A 17,931-nucleotide genomic window follows, 5' to 3' on the forward strand; every position below is an offset into this window, starting at 1 on the left:
TTGGAAGCTTAAGTATCCTTTTAACTTGTGCTGTAAATTCTAGGTCTAACAGAGGGTAATGGTATTTGTACTAACACATGGAAGCTAGGAGAGCTGTAAAAAAAGAATTAAACACATACTGTATAAATAAAAATAAAATTACTGGTTTTTTGACGTGTAGTCCATGAGAGAGGCAAACTCCTTCATAAAACGTTGACAGAGGTGATTTTTCTCTGGCGATCCAGACATCATTGTCAGCCAAACAGGTTCAGATATTCTTGGCATGGTGTACAGATTGCAGATTGTAGTACTGTTTATATAGATTAGAACAAAAAAAAAAAATGAAACATTTTTATTTGAGAAGAAACAAGTGTAGACAAAATCTATAGGACTGAAATCAAAATGGAGTTCCCTTCTTCAGCTATATCAAGATGCGCAAAAACAAATAAAACAAGAGTACCCGCCTTAACCCTTAAATTAAGTTCAACTTAAATGCCCAACAAGTATTGAGCATACGACAGAAAGTGGCAAGAGAGGTTAAGGGAGGGGCTTTATGTGGGCAGGAACAATCAACATTCACAAAGGTTTGCACTGCAATGAGCAGTACAAAGCTCACAGCCACGACGCAACTGATGTTACACAAGATTTCTCCTGAAATTTTGTTATATACGCTGGCATCATATGGCAGTTATGAGTAACAGGGAGATAGCAACTGTTTACCTGCTTTACCACTAATCTAATTGTGTAAGGCTAGCTTCACGGTTTTGTAGTTTTGATTTAAAATGTGTAACACAAGAAGTGACACCTGCTCTATCTAGCCTGGGTTATAGGAAAACCTAAACTGAGAAGGATATGGATTTTTCCTTTTAAAATAATACCAGCCTGACTCTCCTGCTGATCCTGTGTCGCTAATACTGTTAGCTACAGCCCCTCAACAAGCATGTAGATCAGGTGTTTTGACTGAAGTCAGACTGGATTAGCTGCATGCTTGTTTCAGGTGTGTGATTCAGCCACTACTGCAGCCAAAGAGATCAGCAGGACTGACAAGCAACTGGTATTGTTTAAAAACAAATATCCATATCCCTCTCAGTTAAAGTTCCCTTTAAGGAAAGTGAAGTGTTTTACGGATGCATTCAGGAAAGCCAAGTAATCATCATCTGCAGGCAGAACTGAACCAACAGAGATACAAATTCTGGAGATCTCTGATCATATGGCATTCCTAGAACAAAGCAGCGACAGACTTCCCCTTTTCTCAGCTTTGACTAGATTGAGCAGCTGTGGCTCACTATGCATCATTTGTTCAAAACAAGAGCTTTTCAAAAAGCTGTCACTCATTTTGTGTTTTTTTTCTCAGCTTACATCTAGTGTGCATCATTCACTCAAAAAATAGCTTCAAAGGATACCAGAGCTGAATTAAAAAGTGAACATGGGGGGGGGGGGGGAACCAGGCTTGTATAAGAAGAAATGCAGAGAAACGAGGCAGCGGAGGACACTGGCGAGGATCAGCTTGAAGGGGGCTAGAGGAAGCCCCAAGTATGTATATAAAAAAAAAACAAAAACAAGAAAAAAAACTTTTATTATCCTTCCTCTCAGGTTTTGTTTAAAGTTATTGCTGCACAATTTGTGGTAGATCAAATATACAATTAAAAACTTCCTGAAATGTATCAGTTTCCCTGGGCTACCACCTCACACCAGTAAATATTAGACAAGACTTCAGCAAAAAAATGTGTAAAACATTGATCACACCAGTGCAGCTGCTAGCTTTGTACTGCTAAAAGCAGTACATACTATGCAAACTTCGATTGTGTACCTCTCTCACCTGTGGATCCCAGGCGCTTGCCAGATCAATCTCTGGGGGCGGGGCAGGGGGAGGAGAGTATGTCCAATCAAAATGTATTCAATATTTTTATCATCAATTAGAGAAGCCCTAGCTTGCTTTTATCAAATCAAATTAAAAAATGTTGTATATTGGGTAGCTTCAAACAAAGCATAAGTATCAACAGCAAGTGAGTGTGATTACAGAAGGATTGTAAACACATCACTGTGGTGAATGTCATTAGTATGAAGTGTAAAACGTACACTGCCTGAAGCTAAAAACAGAACAGTAAATAGAATGGAGGAGAACATTTCTTTCTCAGAAGTCTTTTACTGAGAAATGCCTGATGTCACTTCCTAGTTGGAGGATTTAGTGTACATAAGATTTTATACAATGCGTGAAGGAAATAAGATCCACCCAGATACTGACACACACCTACAATTTATAATGGCCTTGCACTACCTCAATGCAAAGATATTTGAGGCTACTTTCGCACAACACGTGGGGCATTGCATCGTGGTACTCTTCCCCGCCATAGCTTGGCGCGAGAGCAATGTAAGTCAATGGAGACTTGCACACCATTGCGAAGCAATGCAATGGAAGTAGTAAACTCGCTGGAATCCCACCCTAAACTCTGCAGGGCTTTGTTGCATGTCCTGTCTATGGTGACGCATTGCAACACAGTAAGTGTAAACGATAGCTACCTGTATCGTTGCCGCGTGAATGTGCAGAGTGACTGTAATCAATTAGTAATAGCAGGGAGTACGTCACTGAGGACATGGTGCAATCATCCTGCCCCCAGGCTCTTCTGCAAGAGGATGATCAAGCCACATTTTTGTGAAACTAGCTTCAAACATACAGGTAAGTTAAATGGCTTACCCTAAAATTGGCTCTGGGCTACAATGGACATATAACTATGTTAGGGATTAGATATGGAGCTCCGTTGAGGGACAGTTAGTGACAAGACAACCTACACTGTAAAGCGCAGCAGAAGAGGTCACCATTATATAAATAATAATCTGTTCATTCATACAACTAGATTGAGGATTTATTCCAAGAGCCATGCTGGCCAAGTAAGTCTTGATGAGGTGTGTCCAGTTAATGAAATTCAGGTAACGGACATCAAAACCGGGAGAGGAAAAAGGAAACAGAAAACACCAGATAGTGTAGTATTTCCAGGCAATGAATTAGTGTGTGAAATAAATACTACTTACAAACCTGGGATGCTCTTAGGCAACCACAGTATCAGACACATGGAGGATTCTGTCCCCAGCGCACTGGATATCCTTTTCAGGATAGGTTGGGGCAGACTTGGGGTCACTGGATAATTTTCACAGGGGACACCTCTGGGGAAGAGGGGAAAACTTTACACAATATGGGAGGAGGTGCCCCAATGTAGTATGCAATGGGTAAACTTGGGTAATGAAACAATCTTACCTGAGGCGGGAGGTTTAAATAATAAATTTTAATCTTATTTTATATATAATTTTATATTTTTTTATATAGTTTTTTCCTGTGTCTAATAAAATTATTATCTTTAAACCTCCCACCTGAAGTAAGATTTTTTTCATTTCTCAAGTTTACCCTTTGCATACTGCACTGAGGTGCCTCCTCCCAGGCAACATTTGATTAGTTCCATTTTTTTTTTTTTTTTTTATAAATCTTGTCCTCTTCTTGGACAAAAGCATTGCATTCCATAACCAGAAGGTGGAGAGTAATTTCATTGTGATGAGTGTGGAGGTATTGTGTATCACTGCACTTCTACCACTATATGTAGCACAGAATTGTTTACACAAAGGTAACAAATCCTGTGCGTTAGGACCCGTTTCCACTAGCCACCGTGTACGGCTGCGAGAGGCACGGCGGCACTTCTGGGTCTGCGGGTACGCAGACGAATTCCAGAAGCCGTGCAATGCACGGCTATGGGATTTGCTGCCTCCCGCACAAAAACAGATGGCAATGTAGGCCAAATCACTTGGGCAAGCGATTCGGCCAACTTAAAGTGGACCCAAATTAAAAATACAAGATTTCAGAAATAAAATCTATTTTCTAAATTATAATAATAAATAGCAGCCTTTTTTCAGCTGCATGATGACAAATATAAAATATTTTACATTTATTGGAGGAACCCCTCCCTTCCTTTCAAATTGCCGGGATTTTTCCGGCAAACTGGTGGAGTAGATGGTGTCCAGCAATGGAGGAATTGCTAATGGCTGCCCCCAGTATAACCCTAGCTATGAAAAGAGAAGGGTGAAAAGCATGCACTGAAATGCTCATAGGTTTCAAGGAGTGTTTATTTATCTTTGTATGTGTCAGAGTGGTGCAACTAAATATTTTTAATTAAAAAAAGTTTGGTTTGGGTCCGCTTTAACAAAAAAAAAAAAAAAGTACATAACTTAAATTGGGGGAGGCGATTTACTAAAGGGAGTTAAAGGTGCCAAAAACTGGCTTGTGTCAGGGTGCAGACATGAGATCATGAAGAAAATAAAGTACTAATATGATTTAAGCCAAAGACGAAAAAAAAATGATTTGCCTTTATGCTTTGATAGGGCTGGTTCACACTGCAAGAGTTTTTTCCAAGCACTTGTGATTTTAAAAGCTAATTTTGCTAATGTAATGCAGTGTGTGTTCTCACTGGAGCAATGTGATTTAGCAAAAATCCCCCATAGCATTATATTAGCAAGAGCTTTTCAAATCACTAGTGCTTAAAAATCTCTTGCAGTTTGAACCAGACCTCATTTTGCCTATGATTTTTTATCACGGATTTAGACAAGTTTAGATGCTTCATGCAGAGTATTGTTCTGGAAGTTGTTGAAATGCCTTTGCATATAGCAGAGACTGAGTCTTGTGATACATTATTTACTATTCTGGTAACCCTGGCTGAATCTGCAGCTGATAGAGTTTCCTCCACAAGAGATCAGATTGCACTGGCTGCCCTCCAGCAGGCATGTGACTGCAATAAAGGGAACCCACAATAACCGAAATGAGAGTATTCATGGCTCACTGACGAAGGGCAGGGCACAGAACTACATGGATTCAGCTCCCAACAGATTTATTTTTTAGCCTCTGTAAAATATTTAAATCATCAGTGTCAGTGGTATATAATCAAAATATATAGGAACTTTCCACCAAAGAAATTAGTTGCTGAACAGCACTGAGTAGAATATCTGGCTGAAACAAAAATAGGCAAAGAGCATCATATATAAAAATGATGCAAAAAGTAAGCTTTTACTATTAGGCTTCTTGCACACAGGGATGTTACAGGCACACGTTAGTGCAGCCTGTAACGCTCCCCCAACGCACAGCAATGTAACACAGGGGGGCTGTTCACACTGCCCACGTTGCGTTACATTGTAACGCAGCAAAGTGCTGCATGCTGTGCGTTCTACGCGGCTAAGCAGCGTTAGACTGTTTGCACATGCTCAGTCATGTTGGGGAGGAGGGGAGAGCGGCCGGGCACATGGCTAATTAATATTCACTGCACTCAGTGACGTGCAGTGTTTACTTCCTGGAGCGGCCGCTCTGTGCGGCGATTGGCCGGGCGGGACCACGTGATGCCGCATGCGTCCAAGAGTACGCATCACGGACGCCAGAGTGAGCTGCACAACACGGCTCACTCCGACGTCCACACCAGAGAGCACCAGGCGTTGCGTTAGGGGCACGTTATGTGCCCTATAACGTCCACTAAACGCAACGTCCTGGTGTGTAACTAGCCTTAGACCAAAGAAGAGTTTAGACAGAGTTTGTGTGTGGTCATTACTGCTGTCTGCATAGCTGCCATGGATAATTATATCAATTACTGCCCAGCACCTAGGCATTAGTCCAAAAAAGTAAAGGACCGTACTCTTCTTACGATTTTTCAGATGACTTTGCTGACAACCGGTGATTTTTTTTGAGCAATGATTGGTTATTTATGCGTTCTTGCTATGTGGGTACAGGCGCATTTAGTGTTGCGTCACTTAGCGTAGCGTCGCAATAACTAACTCGCACTGCAGATCGGATCTTTAACCACTTAAAGTGAGCCAGAAACGAAGCACCCTTATGTATTTTACCATATATATCAGTGGGAACATTAGAGAAAACACGTACCCTACTCTCTGTTTCATTAATCACTGCTCAGCCTGCTTGTTTCAGCCCTGATAAAATCCCCAACTGAGCATTCAGTCTGGCTTTGCTCAGGAATCATTATAGCTGAGTCTGTCTTCTCTGATGTCTTTTCAAGCCCAAGCCTGCCGCCTTCTGGCTCTGCTAGAATGACTCAGCTATAAGGATTCCTGAGCAAAGCCAGGCTGAATGTTCAGTCTGGGATTTATAAGGGGTGATTAGAAGCAGGCTGAGCAGTGAAGAATGAAACAGAGAGCAGGGTAGGTGTTTTCTCTAATGTTCGCTCTGATATATATGGTAAAATACATGAGCGTGCTTCGTCTCTGGTTCACTTTAAGGACTATAGGCTTACAACCCCCCCCCCCCCCCCTTAGTGACCAAGCAATGTTTTACAATTAAGTGTTCTGCAGCTTTAAAAGCTCGCTGCAGAGCCATACAACTTAGCACACAAATGAAGCACACACTTATTTTCTTGCTACCAACAGAACTTTCTTTTAGTGGCATCTGATTGCTGCTGTCTTTTTTGTAATTCATTTTATTCTTATTTACTGTTTAATAAAAATGTGTATTTTTTTTATTTATTAATCCCTCCCGTGATCCAATTCGGCGTTAGGCGGTCCTGGGGCCGCTATCTTCCTGACGCTTATCGGGGTTAGGCGGTCGGGAAGAAGGGATTAAGAACCCCGATGACTCCTACGCAAAATACCGCAACCGCTTGAAGTCTCATTCGCACCAGTCGTGTGACGTTGCGCATATCCGCCGGAATATGGGGATCAGGGGAGCACCCTTCAACAGAGAGATGTTGCTGGATCCATCTGCCTACAAGGTGAGTACATAGCTTAAGGAGATGATTTCACAAGCCCACATTTTATTATTGTTTATTCAGAAAGTTGACAAGGTAAAGCAGATGTCAACACATTTTACACTATAACTGCCCACTACAATGAGATGCTCATAACTCCTGCTTGCATGCAAATTTATTCCAGATTGTATTCAGCTTGGAAATGGACCCACTTTTGTTGCCAGCGGTTTAGACATTAATGGCTAAGGCCTCTTTCACAGTGGGACGTTAACCGGTTCAGCACCGCAGTGCCGAAAATCTCATGCATCCGAGCAACGTTCACCTCCCATTCATTCGCCTATAACTTTATTGCTACTTATCACAATGAATTGATCTAGATCTTGTTTTTTCCGCCACTAATTAGGCTTTCTTTGGGTGCTACATTTTGCTAAGAATTATTTTTTTCTAAATCCATTTTAACAGGAAGATTAAGAAAGAAATTTAAAAAATACATTATTTCTCAGTTTTTGGCCATTATAGTTTGAAATTAATATAAGCTACCATAATTAAAACTCATGTATTTTATTTGCTTATCTGTCCCGGTTATTACACCGTTTAAACGATGTCCCTATCACAATTTATGTTGCCGATATTTCATTTAGAAATAAAGGTGCATTTTTTCAATTTGTGTCCATCACTATTTATAAGCTTATAATTTTAAATAATATAATAACATACTCTCTTGACATGCATATTTAAAAAGTTCAGACCCTTGGGTAACTATTTATGTTGTTTTTGTTTTGTTTTTTTTTATTGTATTTTTTTTTTTTAATAAAATATGTACGTAGGTAATTTTTGGTGTGGGAGGGAAACTCCTAATTTTAAATGTAAAATAATAGAATTGTTTTATTAAAAGTGTATGTGGGTGCAGTTTACTATTTGGCCACAAGATGGCCACAGTAAAAAAAGACCTGGATGCAAACAATCTCGCATCCAGGAACTAAAGTTCACGGAGAAGTTTCCTGGGGGGGGGGGGCAGAAATACCGCGCTCTCTCACTAGAAAGCGTCGGTTTTTCTGCAGGGAAATTAGATCGGTAAATGGGAATTATATTCCCATTCACTGATCGGGGTGCTAGCGGCCGGCGACGGGTGCTAGCGCGTGAGCGCGCCCATCGCACGCACCATGCGGCAGAAGCAGCAGTGCCTATCTGGACGAGGAAGCTCGTCCAGATAGGCCGAACTGGTTAAAGTCGCACGATATAAAAAAATTATAACACAGACTAATGCACAGCAATACAAAGTCTGTGCGACATTCACAGTGCACACGTTATGTTGTGTGTAATGTGTAGCAATATTTAGAAAGTGCTGCATGCTGTGCATTTAGCAATAAATTTGCTGCGTTATGTGTGTTGCACATGCTCAGTAATTTTTTTTTTTTAAATGTAACGCATGCACCGTTTTCGTTCCATCAGTATGAGATGAAAACGGCGCACCAAGAGACACAATGCAGTACAAAATAACGTCCAATTTCATAACCTACATGCGCTGAGTTGGGGCACGTTGTGAGACTTTAACGTCGCATCAAACGCAACGTCCCACTGTGAAAGAGGCCTAAATGTTGATGTGACTGATAATATGTAAAGTAGTCATTTTACAGCTTGTATAATCGTGTACATTTCACTAAGTGTCATATCTTTAGTGTTGCCCCATGAAAACATATAATTAAAAATATTTACAAAAAAATAAAAAATAAAAAAAAAGGAAGAGGTGTACGCACTTTTGTGAGATACTGTATATATTATAAAAAAAACATTGCCCCCTATACCCCCATTTTATGGAAGAGGACATGCATTGCTAACAATGCAGCTTCACTTTAACCACTTGCCGACCGCCCACAGCCCATGGGCGGCGGCAAAGTGGACGCCTAAAGGACCGCAATACGCCTTCAGGCGGCGCGTCCTTTAGGCATGCCGGGGGAGCGATCGCGTCATTGATGACGCGCGCTTCCCCCGGCAACTGGCTCCGCCCACCCGCCGTAACATCCCGCCGGCCATACGGAAGCGCCGGCGGGATGTTAACCCCGCGATCGCCGCTACAAAGTGTATAATACACTTTGTAATGTATACAAAGTGTATTATACAGGCTGCCTCCTGCCCTGGTGGTCCCAGTGTCCGAGGGACCACCAGGGCAGGCTGCAGCCACCCTAGTCTGCACCAAGCACACTGATTTCCCCCCCCCCCCCCCTGCCCCCTGATTGCCCGCAGCACCCCTCAGACCCCCCCCTGCCCACCCCCCAGACCCCTGTTTGCACCCAATCACCCCCCTAATAACCCATCAATCACTCCCTGTCACTATCTGTCAACGCTATTTTTTTTTTTCCCCCCCCCCTGCCCCCTCCTGATCACCCCCCCACCCCTCAGATTCTCCCCAGACCACCCCCCCCTGTGTACTGTATGCATCTATCTTCCCTGATAACCTGTCAATCACCCGTCAATCACCCGTCAATCACCCGTCAATCACCCGTCAATCACCCGTCAATCACCCGTCAATCACCCGTCAATCACCCGTCAATCACCCGTCAATCACCCATCAATCACCCCCTGTCACTGCCACCCAACAATCAGCCCCTAACCTGCCCCTTGCGGGCAATCTGATCACCCACCCACACCAATAGATCGCCCGCAGATCCGACATCAGATCACCTCCCAAATCCATTGTTTACATCTATTCTCTCCTCTAAACACCCACTAATTACCCATCAATCACCCATCAATCACCCCCTATCACCACCTGTCACTTTTACCTATCAGATCAGACCCTAATCTGCCCCTTGCGGGCACCCAATCACCCGCCAACACGCTCAGATTGCCCTCTGACCCCCCCTTATCAATTCGCCAGTGCATTAATTACATCTGTTCTTCCCTGTAATAACCCACTGATCACCTGTCAATCACCTGCCAATCACCTATCACCCATCAATCACCCCCTGTCACTGCCACCCATCAATCAGCCCCTAACCTGCCCCTTGCGGGCAATCTGATCACCCACCCACACCATTAGATCGCCCGCAAACCCGCCGTCAGATTACCTCCCAAATGTATTGTTTACATCTGTTATCTTCTCTAAACACCCACTAATTACCCATCAATCACCCATCAATCACCCCCTATCACCACCTGTCACTGTTACCTATCAGATCAGACCCTAAGCTGCCCCTTGCGGGCACCCAATCACCCGCCCACACGCTCAGATTGCCCTCAGACCCCCCCCCCCCTTATCAATTCACCAGTGCATTAATTACATCTGTCCTTCCCTGTAATAACCCACTGATCACCTGTCAATCACCTGCCAATCACCTATCACCCATCAATCACCCCCTGTCACTGCCGCCCAACAATCAGCCCCTAACCTGCCCCTTGCGGGCAAACTGATCACCCACCCACACCAATAGATCGCCCGCAGATCCAACATCAGATCACCACCCAAGCGCAGTGTTTCCATCTATTCTCTCCTCTAAACACCCACTAATTACCCATCAATCACCCCCTATCACCACCTGTCACTGTTACCCATCAGATCAGACCCTAATCTGCCCCTTGCGGGCACCCAATCACCCGCCTACACGCTCAGATTGCCCTCAGACCCCCCCTTATCAATTCGCCAGGGCATTATTTACATCTGTCCTTCCCTGTAATAACCCACTGATCACCTGTCAATCACCTGTCAATCACCCATCAATCACCCCCTGTCACTGCCACCCATCAATCACCCCTGTCACTGCCACCCATCAATCAGCCCCTAACCTGCCCCTTGCGGGCAAACTGATCACCCACCCACACCAATAGATCGCCCGCAGATCCGACATCAGATCACCACCCAAGCGCAGTGTTTCCATCTATTCTCTCCTCTAAACACCCACTAATTACCCATCAATCACCCCCTATCACCACCTGTCACTGTTACCCATCAGATCAGACCCTAATCTGCCCCTTGCGGGCACCCAATCACCCGCCTACACGCTCAGATTGCCCTCAGACCCCCCCTTATCAATTCGCCAGGGCATTATTTACATCTGTCCTTCCCTGTAATAACCCACTGATCACCTGGCAATCACCTATCAATCACCCATCAATCACCCCGTCACTGCCACCCATCAATCACCCGCTGTCACTGCCACCCATCAATCAGCCCCTAACCTGCCCCTTGCGGGCAATCTGATCACCCACCCACACCAATAGATCGCCCGCAGATCCGACGTCCGATCACCTCCCAAGTGCAGTGTTCACATCTGTTCTCTACCCTAAACACCCACTAATTACCCATCAATCACCCCCTGTCACTGCTACCTATCAGATTAGACCCCTATCTGCCCCTAGGGCACTCAATCACCCGCCCACACCCTCAGAATGCCCTCAGACCCCAGCCCTGATCACCTCGCCAGTGCATTGCTTGCATCTATTCCCCCCTCTAATCACACCTTGAGACACCCATCAATCACCTCCTGTCACCCCCTAGCACACCTACCCATCAGATCAGGCCCTAATTTGCCCCGTGTGGGCTCCTGATCACTCGGCCAAACCCTCAGATCCCCCTCAGACCCCCTTCCGATCACCTCCCCAGTGCATTGATTGCATCTATTTTCCCCTCTAACCACCCCCTGAGACACCCATCAATCACCTCCTGTCACCCCCCTAGCACTCCTATCCATCAGATCAGGCCCAATACAACCTGTCATCTAAAAGGCCACCCTGCTTATGACCGGTTCCACAAAATTCGCCCCCTCATAGACCACCTGTCATCAAAATTTGCAGATGCTTATACCCCTGAACAGTCATTTTGAGACATTTGGTTTCCAGACTACTCACGGTTTTGGGCCCGTAAAATGCCAGGGCGGTATAGGAACCCCACAAGTGACCCCATTTTAGAAAAAAAAAGACACCCCAAGGTATTCTGTTAGGTGTATGACGAGTTCATAGAAGATTTTATTTTTTGTCAAAAGTTAGCGGAAATTGATTTTTATTGGTTTTTTTTCACAAAGTGTCATTTTTCACTAACTTGTGACAAAAAATAAAATCTTCTATGAACTCGCCATACACCTAACGGAATACCTTGGGGTGTCTTCTTTCTAAAATGGGGTCACTTGTGGGGTTCCTATACTGCCCTGGCATTTTAGGGGCCCTAAACCGCGAGGAGTAGTCTAGAAAACAAATGCCTCAAAATGACCCGTGAATAGGACGTTGGGCCCCTTAGCGCACCTAGGCTGCAAAAAAGTGTCACACATGTGGTACCGCCGTACTCAGGAAAAGTAGTATAATGTGTTTTGGGGTGTATTTTTACACATACCCATGCTGGGTGGGAGAAATTTCTATGTAAATGGTCAATTGTGTGTAAAACAAATCAAACAATTGTCATTTACAGAGATATTTCTCCCACTTAGCACGGGTATGTGTAAAAATACACCCCAAAACACATTATACTACTTCTCCTGAGTACGGCGGTACCACATGTGTGGCACTTTTTTACACCCTAAGTACGCTGAGGGGCCCAAAGTCCAATGAGTACCTTTAGGATTTCACAGGTCATTTTGCGACATTTGGTTTCAAGACTACTCCTCACGGTTTAGGGCCCCTAAAATGCCAGGGCAGTATAGTAACCTCACAAATGACCCCATTCTAGAAAGAAGACACCCAAAGGTATTCCGTTAGGAGTATGGTGAGTTCATAGAAGATTTTATTTTTTGTCAAAAGTTAGTGGAAAATTGATTTTTATTGTTTTTTTCACAAAGTGTCATTTTCCACTAACTTGTGACAAAAAATAAAATCTTCTATGAACTCACCATACTCCTAACGGAATACCTTGGGGTGTCTTCTTTCTAAAATGGGGTCATTTGTGGGGTTCCTATACTGAACTGGCATTTTAGGGGCCCTAAACCGTGAGGAGTAGTCTGGAAATCAAATTTCGCAAAATGACCTGTGAAATCCTAAAGGTACTCATTGGACTTTGGGCCCTTTAGCGCAGTTAGGGTGCAAAAAAGTGCCACACATGTGGTATTGCCATACTCGGGAGAAGTAGTACAATGTGTTTTGGGGTGTATTTTTTACACATACCCATGCTGGGTGGGAGAAATACCTCTGTAAATGACAATCTTTTGATTTTTTTTACACACAATTGTCCATTTACAGAGTTATTTCTCCCACCCAGCATGGGTATGTGTAAAAATACACCCCAAAACACATTGTACTACTTCTCCCGAGTACGGCGATACCACATGTGTGGCACTTTTTTGCACCCTAACTGCGCTAAAGGGCCCAAAGTCCAATGAGTACCTTTAGGATTTCACAGGTCATTTTGCGGAATTTGATTTCCAGACTACTCCTCACGGTTTAGGGCCCCTAAAATGCCAGGGCAGTATAGGAACCCCACAAATGACCCCATTTTAGAAAGAAGACACCTCAAGGTATTCCGTTAGGAGTATGGTGAGTTCATAGAAGATTTTATTTTTTGTCACAAGTTAGTGGAAAATGACACTTTGTGAAAAAACCAATAAAAATCAATTTTCCGCTAACTTTTGACAAAAAATAAAATCTTCTATGAACTCACCATACTCCTAACGGAATACCTTGGGGTGTCTTCTTTCTAAAATGGGGTCATTTGTGGGGTTCCTATACTGCCCTGGCATTTTAGGGGCCCTAAACCGTGAGGAGTAGTCTGGAAATCAAATTCCGCAAAATGACTTGTGAAATCCTAAAGGTACTCATTGGACTTTGGGCCCTTTAGCGCAGTTAGGGTGAAAAAGGGCCACACATGTGGTATCGCCGTACTCGGGAGAAGTAGTACAATGTGTTTTGGGGTGTATTTTTACACATTCCCATGCTGGGTGGGAGAAATAACTCTGTAAATGGACAATTGTGTGTAAAACAAATGAAATAATTGTCATTTACAGAGATATTTCTCCCACCCAGCATGGGTATGTGTAAAAATACACCCCAAAACACATTCTACTACTTCTCTTGAGTACGGCAATACCACATGTGTGGCACTTTTTTGCAGCCTAACTGCGCTAAGGGGCCCAAAGTCCAATGAGCACCTTTAGGCTTTACAGGGGTGCTTACAAATTAGCACCCCCCAAAATGCGAGGACAGTAAACACACCCCACAAATGACCCCATTTTGGAAAGTAGACACTTCAAGGTATTCAGAGAGGGGCATGGTGAGTCCGTGGCAGATTTCATTTTTTTTTGTCGCAAGTTAGAAGAAATGGATTCTTTTTTTTTTCTTTTTTTTTGTCACAAAGTGTCATTTTCCGCTTACTTGTGACAAAAAATAATATCTTCTATGAACTCACTATGCCTCTCAGTGAATACTTTGGGATGTCTTCTTTCCAAAATGGGGCCATTTGGGGGGTATTTATACTATCCTGGAATTCTAGCCCCTCATGAAACATGACAGGGGGTCAGAAAAGTCATAGATGCTTGAAAATGGCAAAATTCACTTTTTGCACCATAGTTTGTAAACGCTATAACTTTTACCCAAACCAATAAATATACACTGAATGGTTTTTTTTTTATCAAAAACATGTTTGTCCACATTTTTCGCGCTGCATGTATACAGAAATTTTACTTTATTTGAAAATTGTCAGCACAGAAAGTTAAAAAAATCATTTTTTTGCCAAAATTCATGTCTTTTTTGATGAATATAATAAAAAGTAAAAATCGCAGGAGCAATCAAATAGCACCAAAAGAAAGCTTTATTAGTGACAAGAAAAGGAGCCAAAATTCATTTAGGTGGTAGGTTGTATGAGCGAGCAATAAACCGTGAAAGCTGCAGTGGTCTGAATGGAAAAAAAGTGGCCGGTCCTTAAAGAGAACCCGAGGTGGGAATTACTTTTACTATTGGGGCACAGAGGCTGGTTGTGCGCACTAAGACCAGCCTCTGTTGCCCCATCGTGTGCCTCCATGTCCCCCCTGCTCGCCGCTATACCCCCCGCATTGCTGGCGACACGCAGCGTGTCGCCAGCTCAATGTTTACCTTGTGCTGTCAGTCAGCGCTGCTCCCCTGCCTCCTCCGCATCGGCGCACCCGCCCGTGTCCCTTCCCTCCCGCTGATAGGAGGGAAGTGACGCGGCGGGTGGCGCCGATGCGGAGGAGGCGGGGGAGCGGCGCTGACTGACAGCGCAAGGTAAACATTGAGCTGGCGACACAGCCAGCAATGCGGGGGGTATAGCGGCGAGCAGGGGGGACATGGAGGCACACGATGGGGCAACAGAGGCTGGTCTTAGTGCGCACAACCAGCCTCTGTGCCCCAATAGTAAAAGTAATTCCCACCTCGGGTTCTCTTTAAGGGGTAGAAAGACTGTGGTCCTCAAGTGGTTAAGAAACCAAGCTGTTTAATAATCATAATAATATTACGTTCGCAAAAGCAATCATTCTTGCGTTTATTCAATACTAAGATGCACACTGGATGGATTGTCAGCAGATATGGAAAGGCGCAGATGATAAAACTGCAGTGTCCCAGGTTTTATTTCCATTCAGGCCATTATCTGCATGGAGTTTGTATGCTCGCCTAATGTATGCATGTGAATAATATGAGATTTGGATGAGTTTCCAGCAGCAAATTCAAAATAAGCACATTTTTCATAAAACAATATTTCTGAGTTTTTATAGTTGATGTTGTCTTTGTGATATTTTTAAATAAATATGTATAGGGTTTAAATGGTTAGCAGAGGGTTTAAATGGTTAGCAAAGCAGCTCAATTTGTGTTTTGTTTATTTTTTAGACCGTTTCTTAATTTTCATTTTTTTAGAAACAGGGTTTTATTACTTATTGACCAGTGTAGGGAGGTGGTTAAATGGCAGGCACAGAAGGCAGCAAGCTAGATAGTAGGTGTGTCATGCTTAGGACCGCAGCGTGCTCAGTATCGATAGATAGGCTTGGACCCCAGAAGAAGCGGCAGTCGAGAAATGGATGTTGGCTGTGGGCCCCAGGTACCCACTTGTACTCCAACGCCGGTATGTATAAATATTTTGCAATTGCACTTTACTGGAAATCAATTGCTGAATGAATTAGCAGTGCCATAGCCATACATTTTTATTACTGATTACCTTTATCTGGGACACCCTATAAGGCTCCTCTGCACCATTAAACATAGCATGTAAATAGTAAAGGTGCCCATACATGGTACAATTTTTATTTTTTTTTATCAGATAATTTGATTATTCCATTTGATCAAATATAAATATTTTTCAAACATGTCCAATCGGATTTTCATTGAAAAAAAAAATGGGATAAACGTTTGTTTTTCTTGATCGAAAAATAATTTTTTTTCTTACTTTCATTAGTTGTTAGTGTACCGTGTATGGGCACTATAAAGCTGGCCACTAAAGGTCCAATTCCTAGCGAAAAATCGTTCGATCAGAAATTCTGATCGGATTGGTTGTAAATAATCTACATTGGTGGACACAATCGATTATGAACGAGTGAAAAAAAATGCCGCCCGAATTAATTTTCGACGAACGAAGATTTGGATTTTCTTGGTGGTCGTGATAGATAGGAAGCAATGATTGGTTAGTTGATGGTGTAGTGAACGATTTTTCGTCCGATCAGAATTTCTGATCGCTCGAACGATTTTTCGCTGGCCAGCTTAAGCCAGACAGAAATTTACAGATACCTGCTTTATTATGATTTGTATAAGCATAACATAAAAATCTGAGAATTCAATTATTAAATTTTAATTGAATTATTATATAATATTTAAATAGTGTAAGGGGTGAAGACCTGGGAAATTGTATGCTTTTGATATTTCTTGCCTCAGAATGGAGCAAGGTGTAAACATAATGATTTCTTTTTCAGCTATTCCTAGCCAGACTCATTAGCATTCCTTTCTCATTACCAGACCACTGACAGACATGGCATATACAATGTGATGAGTAAGGAGTTAGCAAACTGACATGGAAACATTTCTTGTTATGTCTGCTGATCACAGGCATTCATACGTATCTCGCTAAGGCTTCACGTTTTCTTCATTATATGGCACATATCCGTTTGGCACAGTATTTTCTGCAGTATTAAAGGTTATAGTATTTTCCACAGCTTAAAGACATCTGCGAATGGTAACCGTAGCCATGACATTTTAACTGTTTGGGAGGAAAATATGCCAAAGAACAGGGTAAATAAGGCTATGATCTTTTCAGTACAGGTGGTCCTTGATAAAACGAACTAGATAGGAACTGTAGGTTTAGTGCATAGGGGGGGTATCTGAAAGGTTCATCAAACAGTACGAAGAGTTCAAAATTGCAAAAAGTGCAATACAGAGCAGCAGCAGGTCCAAGAAGCACATATAATGGTGCCCATACAAGGTACGATAAAAACGTTTGATTTTCCCATTTATTCAACCAAAACAATCAAATTGAATAAAAGACAAAAATAATCTTTTTTCGATCAAGAAAAATGAACTATTGCCTGTTTTTTCACTAAAATCTGATCGGACATGTTGGAAAAATCTTTATATTCGATCTAACAGAATAATCAAACTAAAGTATCTAGTTGAAAAAAATTGTACCATGTATGGGCGCTATAAGCAAGTGTAAAAGCAAGTGTGTAGTATTCAGAGTAATTCCAAAGTAGCCTGAACACATCCCTGCAAGCGGTGCAGCAGAACAAAGCAGTGTGGCAAATTTCAATAAACACCACAGTCCAACAGTAAACTCCACAGTGCGTCAGTAAACAGTAAACTCCACAGTGCAACAGCATTACTCCACAGTGCAACAGTAAACTCCACAGTGTGTCAGTAAACAGTAAACTCCACAGTGCAACAGTAAACACCACAGTGCAACAGTAAACACCACAGTGCAATAGTATTAATCCACCGTGCGACAGTAAACTCCACCGTGCGACAGTAAACTCCACCGTGCGACAGTAAACTCCACCGTGCGACAGTAAACTCCACCGTGCGACAGTAAACTCCACAGTGCGACAGTAAACTCCACAGTGCGACAGTAAACTCCACATTGCTTCAGAAAACAGTATACTCTACAGTGCGTCAGTAAACACCACCATGCGTCAGTAAAACTCCACATTGCATCATTAAATCCCACAGTGAAGCATCAGTGAGCTCCACAGTGAAGCATCAGTGAGCTCCACAGTGAAACATCAGTAAATTGGACAGTGAAACAGCAGTGCAGTGCTGACACAGTCCATGATGCAGATTGTAATAAAGGGCAGCAAGATCTGGCAAACAGAGATAATGGTAATGG

The 17,931-nt window shown here is 42.9% G+C and overlaps 1 protein-coding gene across 3 annotated transcripts in view; it reads right to left on the reverse strand.

The window, feature by feature from the left end:
- Positions 1-17,931, reverse strand: part of FNIP1 (folliculin interacting protein 1) — a 177,779-nt gene that overhangs the window by 25,147 nt on the left and 134,701 nt on the right. For all 3 annotated transcript variants that reach the window (XM_068277433.1, XM_068277430.1, XM_068277432.1), the window contains one exon: positions 143-289. In XM_068277433.1, coding sequence (XP_068133534.1) covers positions 143-289 — 147 coding nt within the window. The remainder of the gene's footprint in view (positions 1-142; positions 290-17,931) is intronic.

Source organism: Hyperolius riggenbachi, chromosome 3 (genome assembly GCF_040937935.1).
Source record: "Hyperolius riggenbachi isolate aHypRig1 chromosome 3, aHypRig1.pri, whole genome shotgun sequence".
Lineage (NCBI taxonomy): Eukaryota > Metazoa > Chordata > Amphibia > Anura > Hyperoliidae > Hyperolius > Hyperolius riggenbachi.